This window comes from Punica granatum, chromosome 2 (genome assembly GCF_007655135.1).
Source record: "Punica granatum isolate Tunisia-2019 chromosome 2, ASM765513v2, whole genome shotgun sequence".
Classification (NCBI taxonomy): domain Eukaryota; kingdom Viridiplantae; phylum Streptophyta; class Magnoliopsida; order Myrtales; family Lythraceae; genus Punica; species Punica granatum.
The window spans coordinates 9,609,042-9,631,463 of NC_045128.1; the positions used below are offsets into that span (position 1 = coordinate 9,609,042).

Genomic DNA, 22,422 nt, shown 5'->3' on the forward strand with positions numbered 1-22,422 from the left:
CCCTGTTTCATGGTCCCCTTCGATGACCTCGCTTAGGGAGGAGGTCGCCAGCGAGGAAGCCCTTACCAGAGCTCCCCCTTAAAAATTCTTTTTTGTTTTTTATAGAAAGACGAAAAAAATGGCATCATTTTGGTGGATGAATCCAAAATAACGTCATTTTGTCGTTTTAAAAAAGGTTGAAATGACGAATCGACATCATTTTAAGTCCACCACTCAAAACGATGTTGTTTCGTCATCTTTTTTTTAAAAAGAATAAGAATTTGTGAAGAAACCCCGTCAGCAACCTCACCTCCCCCTCCTCGGGCGAGGTCGTCGAAGGGTAATGCACCCTCTAGTGACCTCCCCTTAGGGCGAGGTCGTCGGTAAGGAACCCCCACAAGATTTTCCCTCTATTTATTTATTTTTATTTTTATTTTCTATATAAAAAGGGAAAAAAATGAATTTTTTTTAGAAAAAAAGGCAAGGATCTAAATGATGTAACGTGCTCCTTAGTTAACACTAGGGATGTGTACGGATACCGGGTATACTCAGAACGATCGGAACCTACCCGTTAGGGTATGGTCCAAGTAGTTCATATTGAAAATGGGGTAGGATCCGGAAAATAAGGAACCAGTGAAAACCGATTCCAGATCTGATTCTTGCATATAAGGTACCTAGAATCGAAATCGATACTCAAACTCAAATAATATTCACTAATTAAAAAAACCTATTGATTGCCCATAGGAGAAAGGCTTTACTCTATTTCTCTTGTCTCCATAAGGAGGTTCCCTCTTTCTCTCTCCCTTAATAAATGCAACAAAAAAGCAGTCTCAATTATTTTGGTCATGTCGAACAAAGAAGGGAGGAAAAGAAAAAAGAAAGAAAGGAAAGAAAAGAAAACACGACAGAAGGAAGAAGAATCCCTAGAAGAATCAGCCAATCATAGTCTCGATCATCTTTGCCAACGGCAACCGTTGTTGAATTGGATGATCGAGTGTTGAATTCCGGGGCGGGCTTTCGCCTCCCATTCTCTCATCTCGAGTTGACAGGATTTGAAGATAACATCAGCTGAGCTTTAACTCTTCCCAGAATGGTGGCAGCAAATCGGGAGATGGTGGTTTGCTGCTTCAAGGAGGATGTATGTGAAGTATTATTTGTGGAGATGGGATGTATGGGGCTTTCTGGTTCTTTGATCAGCTGATATGATTGCCATTCTTCGATCATATGAGATATTTTGGGTTTTATTTAGCAAGACAAAAAAATTTACAGATTTCAACAGGGTACTCGGAAATTGTGATATAATATAGATTTCGGTTTCAGGATTCAACAAGGTAGGGTTCGGTTTCAAAATCTTGAAACATGTCCCTTATAGGGCAAAGTCCGGGTATCATGAAAAAAGGAGTACCCGAACCCGATCACCCCTAATTAACATCGTTAGACTAATGTTGACGGAAGGACCTAATTGATGTATCACAAATAATCCACTTAATGTATTTTGCGTCACAAAGGACCCAATTATTTAGTGGATGATGTAATTGATGTAATTTTCTTTCAGCTGAGGATGTAATTGGTTTAATTTCATTCAGTGGAGAATATAATTGATGTAAAAGGATCAATTTGATGTAAATTGGAAAAGTAGGGGATCAAATTGATGTAAAATCGACAAAATCAAAGACCATATTGATGTAAAAAATAAATAAAGGATTTGATTAATGTAACTTGCGAAAGTCAAGGATCAAATTACGTATTTACCTTAAATTAAAATGCCGCTCTCTTGTGAGTACAGAAGGAAGCTTGAAAGGATGTCAAAGTCAAATCGATTCTACTCTGACATACTGCTATGAAAGTGACTACATATTCCGTCATCACAGTGTTAACTATAACATTAACTGAGGAGTATGTTACATTGTTTATAACATTTCCTTGTTTTTCTTTTTTTAATTTTCCTGTATTTCTTTCTAACAAAAAAAATGAAAAACAGTGGGGAGCCCCCATTGACTCTCTCCCTCGTTTCATGGTCCCCTTCGATGATCTCGCCTAGGGAGGAGGTCGCCGGCGGGGAAGCCCTTACCAGAGCTTCCCCTAGAAAATTATTGTTTTTTTTTAGAAAGACAAGAAAAATGACATCATTTTGATGGGTGAATCCAAAATGACATCATTTTGTCATTTTAAAAAAGGTTGAAATGACGAATCGACGTCATTTTAAATCCACCACTCAAAATGACGTTGTTTTTTCATCTTTTTTTTTAAAGAATTAGAATTTGTGAGGAAACCCCTCCAGCAACCTCACCTACCCCCTTCCCCGGGCAAGGTAGTCGAAGGGTATTGCACCCTCCAGTGACCTCCCTTTAGGGCGAGGTCGTCGGTATGGAACCCCCACAAGAACTCCCCTCTATTTATTTTTTTATTTTTTAAAATTTATTTTCTATATAAAAAGGGAAAAAAAAAGATAATGAAATTTTTTTTTAAAAAAAGCAATGATCTAAATGATGTAACATGCACCTTAGTTAACATTAGGGGTGTGCACGGATACCGAGTATGCTCAGAAACGGTCGGAACTTACCCGTTAGGGTATGATCTAGGTAACTCGTATTGAAAATGGGTTAGGGTCCGGATATTAAAATAAGGCACCGGCGAAAAACGATTACGGTTCCGGTTTTTGCATATAGGGTACCCAGAATCGAAACCGAAACCGATACTCGAACCAAAATAATATTCACTAATTAAAAAAAAAACCTATTGATTGCCCATAGGAGAAATTGCCCATAGCAGAAACGCTTTACTTTATTTCTCTTGTCTCCATAAGGAGGTTCCCTCTTTCTCTCTCTTCCTTAATAAATGCAACAAAAAAGCAGTCTCAATTATTTTGATCCTATCGAACAAAGAAGGGAGGGAAAAAAAACAAGAAGGAAAGGAAAGAAAAGAAAACACGACAGAAGAAAGAAGAATCCCTAGAAGAATCAGCCAATCATAGTCTCGATCATCTTTGCGAGCGGCGGCCATTGTTGAATTGGACGATCGAGTGTTGAATTCCGGGGCGGGTTTTCGCCTCCCATTCTCTCATCTCGAGTTGATAGGATTGGAAGATAACATCAGCTAAGCTTTAACTCTTGCTAGAATGGTGGCGGCAAATCGGGAGATGGTGGTCTGCTACTTTAAAGAGGATGTATGTGAAGTATTATTTGTGGAGATAGGATGTATTGGGCTTTCTGGTTCTTTGATCAGCTGATATGATTGCCATTCTTCGATCGGATGAGACATTTTCGATTTTATTTAGCAAGACAAAAAAATTTACAGATTTCAATAGAGTACCCGAAACTTATGGTATAATATTAGGTTCCAAATGTGTTTCAGTTTCAGGATTCAACAGGATATGTTTCGATTTCAAAATCTTGGAACATGTTCCTTACAGGGTAGAGTCCGGATATCATGAAAAAAAGGAGTATCCGAACTCGATCACCCCTAATTAACACGTCAGACTAATGTTGACGGAAGAACCTAATTGATGTAACACAAATGATCCACTTGATGTATTTTGCGTCATAAAGATCAATTAGTTAGTGGACGATATAATTGATGTAATTTTCTTTCAGCTGAGGATGTAATTGGTTTAATTTCATTCAGTGAGAATATAATTGATGTAAAAGGACCAATTTGATGTAAATTGGAAAAGTAGGGGATCCAATTGATGCAAATCGACAAAATCAAAGACCATATTGATGTAAAAAATAAATCATGGATTTAATTAACGTAATTTGTGAAAGTCAAGGATCAAATTACGTTTTACCTTATATTAAAATGTCACTCTCTTGTTAGTGCAGAAGGAAGCTTGAGAGGATGTCAAAGTCAAACCGATTCTACTCTGACATACCGCTATGAAAGTGACTACATATTTTTAATATATGTTGCTTATCATTCACTTTGAATAAGTAACAACCATTCAAAATGCATATTAATACTTTACTTTTGAGCCCTTGGCATGGGAAATAACGGGATTAACCTATCAAGGAGGTCCCTCCACTACAAGCATGCAAACCTGAATCGATTTATTCTCGGATACAACCTAGAGTCATTAAAAAGTTCCGTAGACAAAACTATTATAAAAACAGAAGTATGAATATGGAATTAGCATTGTACACAAATGTCACCACTTATATGGATGGGATTTCTCAATTGAATTCAAACGGCATAAATATAGTCGATTACTGTAATCGTTTTTTCAGTCAACTATTATAAAATTTTCATTTATATTATCCATTTGTTGTTCTTGCTTCTTGTGATTTGTCTCCTTAACAAGTTCCGTTGGGGTCTTGGATGAACAGAGAGTTATGCTGCTGCTGCTGCTGTTCTTTCTACTGTTTTGTTTTCTTCTCAGGAGCATGGGAATCTGCATCCACATCACGAGTGATCTGCACTTTAGCCGCAAACTCGTCCCGAAGGGACTTGATAGTCTCCCCACCCTCCCCAATAATAAAACCGGCTTGGTCGTCGGGGATCTCAATCTTCATGGTACTGCCCTGGCCGTCATTATTATATGAAATAGGAATCGCCGATGGTGCTGAATCTAAGGCAGGCATCCTATCTGTATTAATTCAATCATAAAATAAAAAAGATTAGTATATACTGTAATCTCTAAGAACGCTATAAACAAAAAAAATTGATTAAATAGACCATGTTTGGTACACGAGAATGAAATGGAAATAAATGAAATGAATTTCTCATATAAAAATGTGATTATATTAATAGAAAATATAGTGGTTTCTAGGTTGAGCCGAAGAATACGAAGGAGTGTACCTAATTGGATCTAACTTATTTTTAACATATCATTCTAGACATGACATTTTTAGATATACAAAATTAATAGACAATATATATAATGATCCATATAAAAATTATAAGAAATGATAGAATGTGTATTCTTTAAGATTTTTTCTCATGCCATCAAGTTGTAGGGAAAATATCTTGCAAATGGAATGATTGTTGTAACTCATGAAAATGTCTTGCAAAGGACAACAAGATCTCGAGTTTGAGTCTTGTGATTGGAAAAAATATACGCTGGGAGAGCTTTACCGATCATGCTTGACTAGATTATTCGAGACTCAATTGGGCTTCCGGATACCAAGGTTCATACCAAAAGAAAATGACAAAATCATCATTCCATACCATTTCATTCTCATGTACTAGAAAAATCTACCATAAGTTGCTTTTGAGTTTCAACCACATTCAGTCTTTTCTTTAGAGCAATAGAACACATTTGACATCCTCCTAGTCCTAGAAGAGCGCCAACGAGCTCCGTATAGACACCAAAGTAATAACTTCTCTTGAGACTGATCTGCATCATCACACCGTAGATTCCAGCTAATTGTTTTCTTCTCTCTTTCTCACAACATTCTTTTAAGTTACAGTGCCATGGCTGCGGTGCCACCGATAGAAGGCAATTACGAGACCGCTCCCTCTCATTCAATAATCAGTTTCTAAAGCCTCATAGGTCTTGTAGTCTTGTAGTCTGTAGCGTAGGGTTCCCTAATATCGACATCCCTAATACGGTAACGGTACCATAATATATAAGCAATCTTCTCCGTTATTCCTTAAACTTATCTTCTACCAATGATTGTTATATCTCTACCTGCTCCGACCCACACATCCGCAGCACAAGTTCCCGTGTTTCTGAACGTGTTATGGTATATGTACTCGTAAAAGCATATATGTACATGCACAGACCTGAACAAAACTAACTTGTGGGAAATATAACTCAGTGAGGAACAAATACCTCCACCGGATGGATCATATCCGCTACCACTGTAGACCCTGGCTTGCTTGGCATCAAATCCTCCGCCGCCAACACTAGCACCGACTTCAGCGTGGAACAGCAACCGAGAGGCAATCTCCCGAGCACTCTGCTTGAAGATTTGGATCTGAGCCTGCATATCATCTGCTGCTGGTGGGGGAACGCTGTTGTATGAAGGAGGGGAAGCTGGAGCTGCTGGACCACAATCAAGCGAAGTGGTAAGCACTGGCGTGGAGTTCACGGTTGCCCGCCGAGTAGAAGGCGGAGCCATCAGCTCCTCGTACTCGTGAATAATGTCGCTTTCCTTATCAGACGAATACTGAGCTACTTCTCAGACCGTGCGTTTGTGGACTGTGGAGAAAGAAACTTTATCGGGCTTGGCATCAAATCCTCGGACGCCAGTGCCGCTGCCAGGGACAGCGCCGCCGTCAGGACCAGCCTTGAACTGACCAAACTTGAACTGTAACCGAGACGCAATCTCCTGAGCGCGCTGCTTGAATTTCTGGAACTGAGCCTGCACATTGTCAGTCGCTGGCGGGGGAATGCTGTTGTACGAGGGAGGGGGAGCTGGGCCAGAATAAGGCGAAGCGGAAGGGATTGGCGCAGGGAATCCGATCGCCAACTGAGTAGAAGGCGGAGCCATCGGCTCCTCGTTGCTGCGCTCGTTGCTTCCCGTGAAAGACGAGTACTGAGCTTCTTCCGCCATTTCTGAGAGGGTGCGTGTGTGGACTGAGGAGAAAGAAAACCCTAGAAACGAGAGAGAGATTTGGCAAGGAGTGGGCAAACGGGCTTATATATAGTAAGAAATATACGGTGGGGAGATATTTCATTTAGCGTACATCTTTTCAATAAATGCGTCTAACTTACTAGGTTCATCGACCTTTTTTTAACATAAGGTTATACATATTATAAAGGACTAGTCATTTCACTTACACATTTAGAGGGAATGTTATTTATGGAATAAGTATATATTATATGATTTAATGTCAGGAAAAATTTATTAATGATACCAATGTACGTGAATTGGTTCAAGTGATTTGGCGCGCTTATTTCCCGTAAGTAAGGTCTCGAGTTCGAGTATTGTAAATGGAGAAAATCCACGTTATGAGAGCTTTAGCCCTTATTGGGTCCACTCGGCTCGACTGGATTAGTCGGATCCCATTAGACATCCGAATATCATGGTGCACACCGAATAAAAAATTATAATTATTATATAAGTAATTATGTTAATTTTGATCAAAATAATTATACTCATTACAAAATGATGATGAATGTTAGATATCTTTAAGTTATTTTTTAGTAGAATATAATGAATTGCTTGTTAGCCTTAAACAAAAACTTTATCTACATAAAACCAACAGCAAATTTATATATTTGTGAATGAGTATAATTATTTTCATCAAAATTAACATAACTAATTATATAATTTTAGTTTGTCAATAAACTAATTAATTTTCACATTGAAATGATAAAATACAATTTAATTTTTTTGGAGTTCATGGTAGAATTGATTCATATATTTGAACTCAAAATTAATAAAACTCAATTAAACTATTACGTTGTTTTATTTTCAGAGATTATCTTAAAATTTTGTATTCATCATTAAATTTAGACAATCAGCGAGAAAAGAGCAATGACACCCTTAATTTCATCCATTTATTCATTATTATTATATTAAGAAAATTAACTTTAATTAATTCAGTTTGAACTCTTGTGTGAAATAATTAAGTTGCAATATACGTATATATAGATTTATGTGGCGGTTTCCGACAATCACTTCAGCTCTTATATCTTATATCCTATATATATATATATATATATATATGTATGGTCGTACTCATATTTTATTTGAAGATAAAATTGACTATACGTGCATGAGAAACACGACTCGTTTTGTGCACAAGATTAAGAAACTAGATTGTTGACCCGTGTTACAGAAACTACACCAAACTGGGAAGGGGAAGAATGCCCAACTTATCTAAAATCAGACAAGCTATTACTTAATGAAGAACATAACTGCAATTTCTGTTTTGCTTTTCTTGCATTATGTCAGCTGAGTATCTTATCCCAAGTTCACCTTCCGATCGGGCCGTGACCATCGCAGAGGTCGAGCCCATAGTGGAGGAATTTGCCAACAGATGGAAGGCAACGATTGAGCTGATGCACAAAGATGTTATAACTTCCTTCAACAATTTCCTGTGTGGTATGGAGATTCTGAGAGCTGCAATGACTCGACTGCTGCTCTACTACACTAGACTCTCGAACTGCATAAAGAGGATCCCTAGTGGTTCCGCCCTCAAGAAGGATCTCGTTTCCATCTCCTCGATCATGTACTGATCAGGAAATACTCGAGGACTTTCAAGATGTCACATAAATATTGGAAAGAATCGTATGTGACCTAACTTGCTGACAAATCTCTCTCGGAGGTTAGGATTTTGGGGAGATTTTGCACATTGGACATACATAAATTCGTTCGGTAGCTGCAGTGATGAATGCAGTAATAGTTATTCAAATAGCAATTAGATATGGATCTGATAATTTGCTTATACTTGCTCTGATTTAGTAAATCTAACCCAGCCTAAAGCTGAAAGAGCTCTTCTATCATTGGAGACCTATTAAAATCGCTCTGGGTTTACAGGGTTCCAAAACAACAAGAAGAGAATGTATAATCTCTTACCAGTTGGTAGTCTGCAACAAGCCTCCATTAGAATCGACATCTGAGCTCAGATGAGACAAATTTAGATACAAGATGAATCAATGATTTATCAAAAGTTTTCCAATAAGTCTAATTCTGGATCTTCTCGTGAAATTAGGCCTAGATATTTTGAGTTTGTACTTTCTCAAATTTACGTATTATACATGCTATACTGATTTCAATTCATATTGTTAAAGATCCTGAGTCCCACATCGGAATAATAAAGAAAAATCACTAAGTTTTTAAGAGGGGTGAACATGGGCCTAACCATTTGTAAGCTTAATGGAATTTGAATATGGTTTGTAAGATTAATGGAATTTTAGTATGGTATTAGAGCTAGATTCAAGCCCCATGCCAGCGTGCTACGCATCCAGGCAGGTCTAGTCCGACATGTGCTTATGTGTCCAATCCTGCTTTGAGCCCATGCAAGGTCCAGCCCAACGTGCTGCCTATGTGTCTTGACTACGCATCCACACAGTGGTCATCCCGGCGTGCTACTTACACATCACAGAAAATGTCCTAGGTTTCTATCCACGCTGCGCGGGAGGGCGAGTAGGAAGGATCTTGAATCCTACATCAAAATGATAAAAGAGAAACCAATGAGTTTAAGAGGATGGAGTGCATACGACACAATTCCTTGCTAGCCATTGGATATTTAATACATACTAATAAATGTTGATCTAATTTAAATGGATGTATACTTTAAACTAGTTGAATGGCCCATGCAATGCACGGGTTTTATTTTTGAGGACTAAATCTAACAATATTTTTAAAATAATATCTTAACTTAATCATTTTGATATTTCATAAATATTTTTGGTTTTTTTCATTATCCTATTAACTTTTGTATGTATAAAACATAAAAATATTATAAAATAATTACAAGAATATTTAATACTTCGTTCCCAATAGAAATTTTATTCTATTTTTGCAATTTCTATTTCATAATATAGTAGTAATTTTTTAAGTAAGTTGGTTCACAAACTTTTGAATTTTCATTTAGTAAATTGTTGTATTTGGATAAAAATATAACTTTTTTAAGTTATTAACTTTGAAATTTAATAATTATTTCATTTTGAATTAACAATAATAATTATAATATAATTCTATTTTTATTCTAATTATAATATCTATATAGCTTCTAATTATAATAATTCTTTATTATATATTTTTTGAAATGAATAATTAGCTATACATTATACATGTTTATCCATATATTTAAATTAATTTATAATTTAATCGTCTCTATTAGTTCTCGTCATTAAATGCATCTATTCTCCTTCACTTATGTACTAATCTAATGGCCCGTGCGATGCATTGATTTCACGTTTTAATGGTAAATACAACAATATCTTAATTTCATGACTTTGATGTTATATATATATATATATATATATATATATATATATTTTTCATTATCCAATTAACTACTATACAGATAAAAATACAACTACACAATATTAATTATAAGAATACCCGGTACTTTAATTCAATAAAATATTAGTCAAGTCACGTAATTTTTACTTTATTATATAGGAGTAATTTTTTTTAAATATGTCGATTTACTAATTTTTGACAATAATTATTATCTCCTTTTTAATTATAGTTTTAAATAAAATACTATATATAGCAAATAAAGCTTAAATAACTTGTTAATTCTTGGTAAATAATAAAGTTTCATATAATTTATAAAATAATCTTCAATGATTTTTAGTTATTTTTTAAATCACAAATATTAATTATAATACTTTATACTATATTCTTCTAAACTGAACATTAATAATAATCATTATAACTTATAGGTAATAAAATATTGTACATATAAATTATAAAGTTTTATATATGTTTATCTATTATCTATATATCCAAATTAGTTTACATTTTGATTTTTATTAATGCACTTCATTAAATGCTCTAATTCTATTTTACTATATATATTAATAATTTATTAAATAATCTTCAATGATTTTTAGTTATTTTTTAAATCACCAATATTAATTATAATACTTTATAGTTTATACTATATTCTTCTAAACTGAACATTAATAATAATCATTATAACTTATAGGTAAACTATTGCACATATAAATTATAAACTTTTATATATGTTTATCTATTATCTATCTATCCAAATCAGTTTACATTTTGATTTTTATTAATGCACTTCATTAATGCTCCAATTCTATTTTACTATATATTGATTCTATAAAAGATAGTATGTAATTTATTCATTTTATTAATTCAATAAATTCCATTTATTAATACAAGTTGATTTTCTGTTACGATAAATTGAAAAGCAAATCCTAACCCAATAGCTATTATGGCGCTGCAATACCTCTAACAAAAATTGAGATGATATCTCCTTTTAATTCCATTACAAAAAATATGAAAATGTTATGAAATTCATATGAACTGCATTAAGTATAAGTTCAAGTCACATTAGGGTCCTAAGACTCCTAACCATATTTCGGCTTGTGGTCAATCCATAGATACTGGTAGAAAATATATAGACACTCAGAAGAAGTACATGTTCAAGTGTCATCACAAATTCATTAGTCTCATACTTCGAGTTCCAACATAAGTAACCAAGTTGAAACAGGAAACAAAAAAGTAATTGTTTGTCAATTGGTTGATTAAATTTTAATCACTTAACTGGTGATAATTGGTGTGGCTAAGGCAAAATCTTAGGTTTAAATCAAGTTCTGGATGTCATGCAAGAGAATACTCTTTATTGGGCCACCAACATATTTTGTTGCTAGACTTAACCATCCCGTGGGCTTGTAGGGTGTTCACGTGAACTGTATGATTTGTCAGGCAAAACATGAATACCCTCGTTATGAAAAAAATTATTTGGTGGAGTAAATGCTGAAATTTGAAGTTATTTGATGTTGTATTTACTAAATCAGATTGAGAAAAGTACCATTTGATCTAAATTCGTCTGAAATGAATATTTATAATTTATCTATGTATTATATTGAAAATTAATATTTATGCAGTTTCGTAATGTTCCCGACTAACGATTCGAGGCAAATAGAGCCATTGTAACACCCATCAAAGGAGCCATGCATATTAGATAAAATAAGCAATCTGAAAATTATCGACCATAATTTTCATTAAAAATAATTAATATATGATTTTAAAAGATAATATAACAAATACTAATTCTACAAAATTAAAGTGACACAAAAAGTAAAAATTTAATATATGAAAATAGAAATATTAGAAATTATTATATTAAAAAATTGCAAAACTAAGGTTGTATATTTGAATTAATGTATATAACAATCTAGCATGATATACAAAATAATTAAATAAATATGCAATGCACATTATATATGAGATTTAGTTGCAAAACTATCACTAAACTATTCAATATTAGTCTAAAGTACTTAAATGTATTAGAAATTATTGTACAGAATTGAAATTATATATTGAAAATTATATTATTCATAAGAAGTTATAAAATCTTTTTAAAAAAATTGTGAATATTTGTATATATATAATCAAATCCGTGTAACGAAACTAGCTTCATTGTATGTCTAAAATGTATTTCACAAAATAATAATTAAAATATATGAAAATAATAATAACAGCCCGTGGCTGGTCCAATCTATTTTCACGTAAAGCACTCGGAGAGAGCGTTTCAGCCTGAAGGAGAAAAAAAGTAAAACCGCGCCCGGAAAGGAACATAACGACGTCGTTGGCGCGGTCTTCAACCGTCTGTTTGTCTCTCTCCCCGCTCTGTCACTGTCCTACTCTGCTCTGCCGGAACTCGAACCCTAATAAAATCATCCCTTCTCCCTCCGCCATTACCGTCGCTCTCCACCGCCCTGCGGCCGCTCCGCGCTGTTCCTCTATCGTTCAACTCCGCCGGCCAAGCACGTGCTCCCCTCTGGCTGCCCCAGCTCTACGCCTCAAGCTCCGCCGGCGCCAGTGTACTTACCGAATAACAGGTGGCGTGGCTTCTTCTCTATAAATGGCTGCCATTGGTACTTACTATAGATTGCTATTGGTTGCATTATGGATGGACTGTACCGTGGTCTCGAATTGAAATTACTTCTCCGGAATTTGAGAGCCAATTTCTGTTGTGACTGATCGACAATCTATGATGATTGATGAGGCAGGGACTTTCTCTTTCTGTTCGATTCTTTTCTCTTGCATTCACTTTCTTGTTTATCTGCAGTCACTTCCCGTCAAGCTTCACTGTTCTTGCCTATGTTCGGGTTCGGCTCAGCCTGATTACACCTGACTTCTCGTAATAAATTCTGAAATGTATGAATTTTGGTGCTTTGGCAGGATATATAGAATTGCAATTCGAAAAAAGAAATGGGATTGTCAAATGTGGTTGGGGATTTGTCGTTGGAGATGGAGGTGGATGCTTTCAGACGGCTCTTTCCTCTTCGGTTCTACGAGCGTCATCTTTCTGAGTCTATCCGCCCCGATGGTAGGACCCTCAAAAGTGCCCGAGATACATCAGTGGCCCTTGGTTAGTTAAAACTGATTACTTGCCAGTTATTCCATTACTCTTATGAAATAAGACAATGTTCATTCCGAATGATCACTTTTACTTATATCCAGGAGCTGTTGCATCTGCTGATGGATCTGCATTGACGAAGATTGGTTCAACTGTGAGTTTACGAACTCTCTCCCCCAAATTTTGTAAAGACACGACATGTTTATACAGAAACTTTATGTCTGCTTAAAACTGACAGTCATCTTGTTGCTCAGACAATGCTAGCTGCTGCCAAGATGGAGGTAATGACTCCCTCTGCTGATGCACCTGATGAAGGCAGCATAGGTTGTGTATTTTTTTTCCCCCCTTTTCAATTTTCTTTTAGTTCATAAGATTTTCCGTGACTCATGTGTTGACATTTAGATTGCTGTTTTGTAGCTGTAGAATATTACATGCCTTCAATTTGTTCTCCACTTGTGAGGCCTGGAAGACCAGCTGAGATTGCACCTGTTATCTCAAAGCAACTTTATGACACGATATTGAGGCATGTCAAATGTTCAGCTCTTTCTTCTTTCTAAAGTAAATATGATCTATGCTTTACCCGAACAGTGTTCTTGGTATGATTTATTATTCCACATTTGCTGTTTATGATGACCGGCAAGTTGGTTGCTGCAGCTCTGGCATGATCGACCTGAAGGAATTGTCTTTGATAAGTGGAAAAGCTGCTTGGATGGTCTACCTGGTGATAATCTTCACTGTATACATGCATCTAACCAGTTTAGTTAACAACATGAGTTTAGCTAGAGTCGTGAATAAATCTGAGGTGCCTTGTTATGCGCCACACTTGCATGTATTGTGCTATATTTTGAGATTCTGCAATCAGCCTGTATTTCGAGGAGCTGTACTTTTTCTCCAGGAATTAAATGGGGGGAATGTGGGATTTATATTTTGCAGGACATATATTGTTTGGATGCGGATGGAGCTCTTTTCGATGCTGCATTGCTTTCAGCTGTTGCTGCATTTTCTCACTGTAAGATTTATCTTCGAATTCATATACAAATGTTTGCAGTATCGTTGATGTGGAACTTCAATGATACTGTAAGATTTATCTCACTATAAGATTTATCTTAATTTATGTGCAACTTCTACTGCAGTGCGCTTCCCTGTAGTTTCTCTGAATGATGAAGGAAGATTAGTAATGGTCCCTGAGGAAGGTAACGGTGATAAATCGGGCAAAGAGGTAGTCAACAAAGAGAAGAGAAAGCTCAGTCTCAGCAGTCCACCATTCTCCCTCACATGCGCTCTACACAAGAACTACATCTTGGCAGATCCGACCTCTGAGGAAGAGGCCGTGATGGAGACTTTTGTGACTGTGGTCTTGAATTCCTCTGGCCATCTTGTGTCTCTCTACAAGCCAGGAGGACCCGTTCTCACCCAAACTTCTGTTATTCAGGTGAGAAATTTGGTTCGGCTTTTTTACCTTATAGCAGTAGCAGATCTGAACTATCATAATGTGACTAGACCTTCCTGTTAGAGGGTTAACTATAACGGGCCCAATCTGGTCTTGGCACTGGAGCCAAATGCATATTATAATTCTGAATCAGAATGAACTGGCTGATTCTGTCTAGTAGGCAGACATGAACATGACAATTATCAGTATTTCACTATTTCTAACATCACGCTTGTTCACCTGAAAATGCTTCTACGATGTCCCTCTGTTATCGTCTTTTTAGGCATGTTGTGCACCTGTTGATACAGCCTATATTTGTGCAGGATTGCATTGCATTGACAAGGCAAAGAATGAAGGAAGTTCAGGAGATATTAGATGAATCTATTTCTGGTATGGAGATCGACTAGGTCCCATTACTGGGCAAGTTGTAATTTTTGGTTGCCTATGTGCTGGTTACGGATGCAGTCCTTTTTACCTTAATCTCTATTCAGATTGATTCTTCCACCTCTTTCATCTCTACCTAAGCTTTGATTCAAAATTACATGTAAGAGGCTTTTTAGCAGAGCTGACGCACTGTATCAGTTTTGTAGTAAAAGGAATGTTTTCGCATGGGTCAAGAAAGTTTGCTCGCGATATCTTCGGTTCGGAAAATGATCATATGGGTCATTGGTCTATATATGACCACTTGAAGTGAACTGCCATTGCCAGAATGTAAGGAAGTACAAGGAAGGTCATATGACCCAAGGGAAGCCTAATTTCGTTCCGGGTCATGCAATCTAACGGGCCAACAAAGTAAACTCCAAATCATATCATCATATTGGTAAATGAGTGAAATGTGGCCACTCATGTACCCCAAAAAAGGGACTTTATATCAACTTGTGACTGAAATATTATTTAGGAATTTTGGGTTACTCTGACCAGCACCCAAATTGATACCAATGATATGTTTGAGAATTAAAAGGAATGTGTAAAAGGTGAAGAGTGCAAAGAAGAATGATAATATTTTTTCGGTGAAATCGGGGATATTTTCAATCTATTAACTGAGATTAATTCTCTTCGAGCATCTACTTGACATAATAACGAGAAAGAATCTATAACCTTTTGGGTAAACTCTAATTTATGAAAATAAGACGGGCAAAGCAGTTCATTAATATTACATAACTGTTCTACTGTCGACAGAAGGGTTTTAACTTTTTCTCCGAAAAATCAGGAACTGTTGAAAAGGAGTTTAATCCGAGTGAATTGCATACAGTTTGTTGAAACCCTTCTCCCAGCGATCTGGATTAGCGAGTTGCAGTTTGCCCACTTTTCCTCGTCGGCACCCTCAGCCTTGTGCCATCAACGCAGCCGAGCTTGCTTTGTGGCCGTAAAGCGCTGCACATGAGGTAGTCGTTGCCATTGAGCAAGCTGGAGATCAGGAAATCAGAATGGTGCAAGGATTTGTTTGAGGAGTTGAGAGTGATGACAGGACCAAGGCTCGGGATCATTAGCCGTGATTGTCATGTCGGATTCAGTGTTACGTACACTCTCTGATACCATGTAAAATAAAAATAATTACAAAAATTAATCCATTAGTGAAAGATGTAAGTATATACATAAACACGTGGTAGAATTTAGGGAATGGATCCTAAATAATATGGAAGTAACAAGCGTCCCAATTAAACAAACAAAACAAAACAACACAGAAAATCCCAAAGATATTATGCTGCAAACCCATGATCCTAATAGATACTGGAAGTCTTTTCTTATTTCCCTTCCCGGTCAAACAAGGAACTCTTATAGTACAGGTTAATATCATATCATATCATATCATATACATATAGTTGCTTTATCATTATTATTAATACAAGTGGTCCCATTTACCGGCTGCATTTATGCACATTTTAAGAATTTAATATTATTTATGTGCCACACAATGCATGTACGCTAGAAATTTCCCGTCGGTCTACATACGGCATAACCCGTCACAGTACAATACAACTACAGTACCTCATAATTAATTAGCATCGAAAACCGTGTAATATATATAAGTGATTTACTAAGAATTAAGCCTGTCATCAATTTTAACTATGCTTTTAACTATATTTCACCTAACTCCACTTATCTTCAATTCAACAACATAATTTTTTTTTTCATTTTTCAACCATTCAATTCAACTTTAATACTAAATTATCTCAACTATTCATTACTTTTTCCACAATTCAACAACACAATCATTACTTTTTCATTCTTTCACATAATTTAACAATACAATTATTACCAACTAATTAAAATCAAAACTTAACTCAACTCAAATCTAAAATCAAACACAACATAAGTAATTTATTCCTGTTAATTTCTCAAAGAGCATGTAACTTAATCGAACTCATGTAATTTACTTAAACTATTTTACTAAAACTTTCTAGGCTTTGGGCCCCTAATTCATCGAAAAAAATTGCTCCAAATTTAAATAATTTACTTACATGATTTACTTAAACTATTTTACTACAACTTTCTAGACTTTGACTCCCTAATTCATCGAAAAAAATTATTCCAAATTTAAATAATTTACTTACATTTTAAAGTGATTGCACATTAGATCTTAAAAAAAAAAAGTGCACAATTGAGGAGGTTCCACGGTTCCGAATATCTTTCTTAGATAAAAAAGTTGGAGATTCTCTTGAAAATTTATCTTGATTCGAGATATATCCAAACTCGTTTCTCGCCTTCGCAATGCCCACGTGACCAATAATTACTTGTTATCGGGGAGGGACCCAATCGGATACATATCCGATTGGTACGTACATATATACACGGCTATATATATATCGAATGTCTTCCGTCTCAATTGTCCCAGTGATTTTAATTCATATATATAAATGGACCTTCAATTTATGTATTTACAAACTCGTCAGCAGTAGAAAACACAAAGTGCTTGATTGATATATATATATATATATATATCTATATATCTTTTGCGTGGCCAAAAACTTCACTGCAACAGAAATGGGCCCTAGGGTTTGTAGTGCATACACGTGCATGCATAACGTACAGTGAGTCTTATTCCCAAGTCTTTATGAGGCCTACCATGAAATTTCCACACTCTTTCTTCTCCTACTTTGGGTCTTTTTCTTCCTTTTCCTAATCAAACGGTTTTGTTCGCAATCGAAACAGTCTCATACCACAGACAATTAAAAAAAAAAGTTCCTTTCCTCGTGGATCTTCTGATTATAATGTGAACTAATTAACCACTGTATTGTCCTTTGGTATCTTGTTCTCGACGTTGTCGTATACGCGTCCAATTGACTTATAATCGTTCAATGTTGTTTATTAAATCATTAATTGATGATTCATGAGCTCCGATGGAGACTTCTGAAGCCCGTGAGGCGACAGCTCCCTGTAGTATTGACGGCAATGGTACGACAGTAATGTCATCAAAATTATATCGTGTTCATAAAAATGAAAGGGAATCATAAGTTATACTCACACATCGAACTCAGAGGGACACTACAGGAGAATTAGGAGACGATAATGCCAACAGAAACAAAAGGAAGAAAGAGAAGGATATAATTACAGCTTATTAATTTGCTTCACCGAACTTGACCATAAAAAGTGAAATAAAATTGCTAAAACACAACTAATTGATTTTTTATTAAAATAAAATGTTTGGGAGATAGATGATTAACTAATAGTTGAATACATAATATATATGTAAAAATAATTCTCATAGTCACATATTAATGTTGTGTTTCGTTTCAAAGTAAAATTTTAAAATTAGATTTTAATTTTAAAAAAGAGCAGTATAAATGGGGTTCACTCTTTGACTTTGTATGAGTTATTTTGTTTTGTTGTGAGAAAAAAAGTGATATAAATGAGACCCACTCTTTGACTTTGTATGAATTATTTTATTTTATTGTGGGTAAAAACAAGCCAAAATTGCCGCAGAAAATAACCTGTGCAACTGATGAATTCAATTAAAACCATAGTTCTTAAAATTGTCACCTAACAACATGTTGCTTCTTAAAAATCAAAGGCCAATCGCCTAGATAGAATTTTTCACTACACTCTTAAGTGAACGCTAAATTTAGAAAGCTCGTAAATTGTAACTGTAGGAAGGAATATTATGCAGTGTCAACTTATCAAGGTTGAATTGAGGCACCCTTTAGTGAACAACGAGCACCAATTGAAACATATAAAATTACAGGGAGAGTTTTAGAAAATCTTTAAACTACTGGGAGCACGTTGAAACTAATGCATTAACTTGTTTATTTATTATCTACTAAGTAGTAAAATAGACCACTGTGTTTTTGCACGTGAAACATAATTCTATTATAGAATAGGAAAAACAAATGTCTGATAAAAACATTATATATAATCCTTCACCGAAAACAAATATATATGTACGTGTATACATATAATAAATATTTTGTTCATAATCAAAATAATACTAATAATAATATAATACCCTTTATAAATGTCAGACTTATTTGTCTTTTTTTGGTGAAAAGAACTTATTTGTCTTTACGGACATGAATTTCATAGTATTCCATAAATTAATTTTTTTAATTCAAATATTATAATGATGTGGAGATATATTTGGAGCATATAAATGATGTAAATAAACAATTAAAAGATGAGCATAGGGCATTCAACGAACCAAGGAATCTACCATTTGGGGAGTGAAGACTGCTTTTGTAGGAGATTATTTATCCCGGCATATAGTTTACTATTGTGTCTAGGCAACAATTTTCTCAGACTACAAAAGAGTCTCTATGAGTTGGGCTATTAACAATGTATTAACAATGTCGAACTCGCTTTCAATGTGCTTAGCGAATTCATTACACTTACAAGAATTTCAATTATGTTGCAAAAGAATTCTAAGTGGAGGAGGAGGACAAAGAAGGAAGTACCACAGAGCAAGGTAAAAAGGTGATTCATTAGACGATTTCACTCATTTCCGACTCAAAAACACCCTTTCCGAATACAAGTTCCCCCCTCCACTTATTAATGGTCTGCAAAGGAGGTTTGCAAAGTCGACTTTGATTGATTTCAAATCATGACAAGTCCATATACCTCTTTACAAAAGTGGAAGAGAATTTGTGTTTGCTAAAGTAACAATAAAAGGCTTAGAGAGCAGAGAGGCAGAGAGCTAAAGGTACAAAGAAAGATATGATAGCAAAGAGCTTTGTTTTGTTTCGGTGAAGGTAGGAGAGGATCGACCGTCGCAATTTATAGGCTTGAGCTGGGATTGATAAGGCTTGAAATATGGTAATTGTTTTTTGGGTAATATTGAAATATGGGGAGTTGTATAATAAAAAAGCGACTTATCAAACTAAACAATTTAAGGAAATGCTGGATTTGTGATTTCTCCTTTTTCTTGGATGTTACTTTCATGGTAAAACAATTTCCAAAATAAGTAGCTTTATGACATTTGGCTATACATATATATATTATTTAACTTCTTTTATTGCATGTGAAACTTTAAGGAATTATTTCATTAATTTTGTAGTAGGTGCTATTTATATCCATAGTTTTCCGTAAGGTACTTATAACCATAATTTCGATTTAATTATACAGAAAAATTTGAAATATATCCATTTAAATTGATGGGTATAAAATAATGTTGAAATATCTACCTAAAAATAATGTTGAAATAGAAAATAAAATACTATTACCTTTTATATACGTGGAAAGCTTGCTTCTAGAGCAGAACACTAAATAATGTCTCAAGGTGAGACTCTAATCATATCCATTAGATGGTTCAATATAAAATCTTGGACATTTACAATTTACACATTTTGCCCATCAAATTGTAGTCCTTCAACTATTAATTTCATGGTTTTTACCCACAATAGTTTGTACTTGTCCCTCCCTCGTCCGACAAGTCGCCCAATCAAATCATTGTATCCACATGCAGCCAACATGGAATCCGGTAATGGACACAACCCGATCCTAATTAATCGAATTAAAACCGAATCAGTAGACCAGTTTTTTGCAACTCTGATTTGGTATTATTTATTAAACCGATTTGTTCAAGTTTTTAGTGGTTCATTATATCGTTTTCTAACCAGTTTTTCAAGCTCTTTTATCCCTTCATTCTATAGTTTTCAATTCCTATCACCATGTTCGATCATCTAGCAATTGATACAAAGGCTTCTGCCTTTTGGATCATCAAATTTCTATCACAAACAACCGGTTTTCTCATCTCCTTATATTTAGTTAAAAAATTTATTCACAGGAATTGAAACTTCAACTCCATCTTCAATTTCGTGATGCATTTGATATGAACAGCTCCCTCTGGCGGACGTCCCGCAGTTGCGACGGAAAACTGGTTTGGATTATAATGGCCAATTCCTATCGACATATTTTGCTTTACTTCATCAAACCGCACCATGGCCCAAAGCTTTTCGTAGTATTCTCGGAGAGTTCCCCGATGGCCGACCATATTGATCTTTCTAACCTTTTTTTTTTCGGCCTCTGATCAGTTTTTTTTTGCAACGATGATTTCCTTATTTTATTCCCGATTATTAAGGGATATTTTTCTAGTGAATTAATATTTTTCAAGAATATTTCATTCGTTTATTGATTTAATTTTTCTTTCTAAAAATATTTTGTACTATTCGCCCAGACTAACATCCACATTACGTTCGGGCGAACTATGGGTGACTTGTGGCATATGCAGTGCTTGCTCACTAGATGAATTTTTTTGCTCAACATGCAGTGTTCGAGGGGGAGCTAAGGTTTGAACCCGACCAACATATGCAGAAAATTGGTGATTTAATTTGTAGGACCGACAGACTTGTAACGAACTTTTATATGAAGTATTGTGTTCTTTTCAGTTTCAAACAGTGACTGGAGTTCTACTTTATTTACGTTCTTTATGTTTTGGCAGTCTTGTTGTTCCTTACACACATTTTTTTTCCCGTATATTCATTTATTGGCCTTGGCCAATCCTATAATCCGGTTCAGCAATTCAAACTGATATGTTTGTGTGTATTTATATATTGGGCTTGACCGATTTCTTTAATCCGCTTGTTGTTCCTTGTCCACAACACATGAATTAGGTTGACTTAATTATATTGTTGGCCTGAGAGTTTTTTGTTCCTTTTGTCCGCTACACATGAATTGGCTCGATCATAGGCACAGTCACGGAGACGATCATGGCCACAGTCACGGGCATGGTCATGGGCGCGGTAGTGGTCATGGTCATGGTAATTGGCTCATGTTGCTCCCCTACACATGAATCTGCTCGGGCAAATTATATAGTTCGACTAGGCTATCATTGGATACGTTAAAAACACTTTAAATAAGATGTCCGAAAGAATCCAACAACAGAGAGGAACATTGACAGAATTAGCTCCACCTCGTTTCTTCTTTACATATCTTCTCAAACCTAACGTATAATTCATTGCAATGTACAATAAAATGACCCATTCTGATGGAGGCGCTCACATCAATTTTGTAATATCGGACGTTCATTCATCCGTTGAAAGTTCATTTCTTTTAATGCTGCTTTTTTTTTTTAATGTAAAAGCTTCCACAATAAGGAGAGCCGATATTTAGCCATATCCTGAAGAAAAAAACAACTTGCTGTCTTAGCAACACATATTCATACTCTCATATCTTCTAAAATTCATTATAGAGATGTGATATTACCTTGAAGTAATTGGTGTCATTCCAAAGTCGGTCTTCACGGACCCTTAACCGCTTAATTACGTACGAACCGCAGTCATATTTACAAGGAATATATTATAAATGTATAATTAGCATTGCTAGTGGAATTACAAAATTTCTCATAACCAAAGTGGACGGCGTTTCATTATATATTGGCCTTGGCTAATTCTTTAATCCGCTTAAGCCATTATAAAGACCCTGATGAAAAACAGCTAAACTCGAGTTTATACATTGACTCTAGCAAATTATGTTATTTGCTAGGGCAATTCGTAGGACCCGGATGAAAAACTGACAGCTTCATATTGGCCTTGACCAATTCTTCAATCTGCTTGAGCAATTCTAGATAAAGAGATAGCAATGAGTAATTCTAAAATGGCAGTTTATAGGAATCGTGTTTTTCAAAT

General features: G+C 35.3%; 2 protein-coding genes across 3 annotated transcripts; one reads left to right on the forward strand and one right to left on the reverse strand.

The window, feature by feature from the left end:
• Positions 1-4,331: 4,331 nt before the first annotated feature.
• Positions 4,332-6,038, reverse strand: LOC116193627 (far upstream element-binding protein 1-like). The gene is made up of 2 exons (XM_031522370.1): positions 5,750-6,038; positions 4,332-4,561 (listed from the first exon to the last, which is right to left on the reverse strand). Exons 1-2 carry the CDS (start codon positions 6,036-6,038, stop codon positions 4,332-4,334), a joined length of 519 nt encoding a protein of 172 aa, XP_031378230.1.
• Positions 6,039-12,160: 6,122 nt separating this feature from the next.
• On the forward strand, positions 12,161-14,974 carry LOC116193971 (exosome complex component RRP43). 2 transcript variants are annotated; one of them, XM_031522710.1, is made up of 9 exons: positions 12,161-12,415; positions 12,759-12,948; positions 13,041-13,090; positions 13,191-13,260; positions 13,339-13,459; positions 13,591-13,657; positions 13,870-13,945; positions 14,070-14,368; positions 14,689-14,974. In XM_031522710.1, exons 2-9 carry the CDS (start codon positions 12,789-12,791, stop codon positions 14,770-14,772), a joined length of 927 nt encoding a protein of 308 aa, XP_031378570.1. In that variant the 5' UTR covers positions 12,161-12,415; positions 12,759-12,788; the 3' UTR covers positions 14,773-14,974. The 2 variants fall into 2 exon arrangements, with proteins under 2 accessions (XP_031378570.1, XP_031378571.1); XM_031522711.1 differs by having other exon boundaries at positions 12,163-12,415; positions 13,354-13,459.
• Positions 14,975-22,422: the final 7,448 nt, after the last annotated feature.

Excerpts from the sequence above, each read along its gene's own strand:
- LOC116193627 (XM_031522370.1), bottom strand. The coding sequence starts at position 6,038 with ATGGCTCCGCCTTCTACTCGGCGGGCAACCGTGAACTCCACGCCAGTG. Across the intron at positions 4,562-5,749 it reads ATATGATCCATCCGGTGGAG|ATAGGATGCCTGCCTTAGAT; the intron begins GTATTTGTTCCT and ends GAATTAATACAG.
- LOC116193971 (XM_031522710.1), top strand. The coding sequence starts at position 12,789 with ATGGGATTGTCAAATGTGGTTGGGGATTTGTCGTTGGAGATGGAGGTG. Across the intron at positions 12,949-13,040 it reads AGATACATCAGTGGCCCTTG|GAGCTGTTGCATCTGCTGAT; the intron begins GTTAGTTAAAAC and ends ACTTATATCCAG. Across the intron at positions 13,658-13,869 it reads CTGCTTGGATGGTCTACCTG|GACATATATTGTTTGGATGC; the intron begins GTGATAATCTTC and ends TATATTTTGCAG.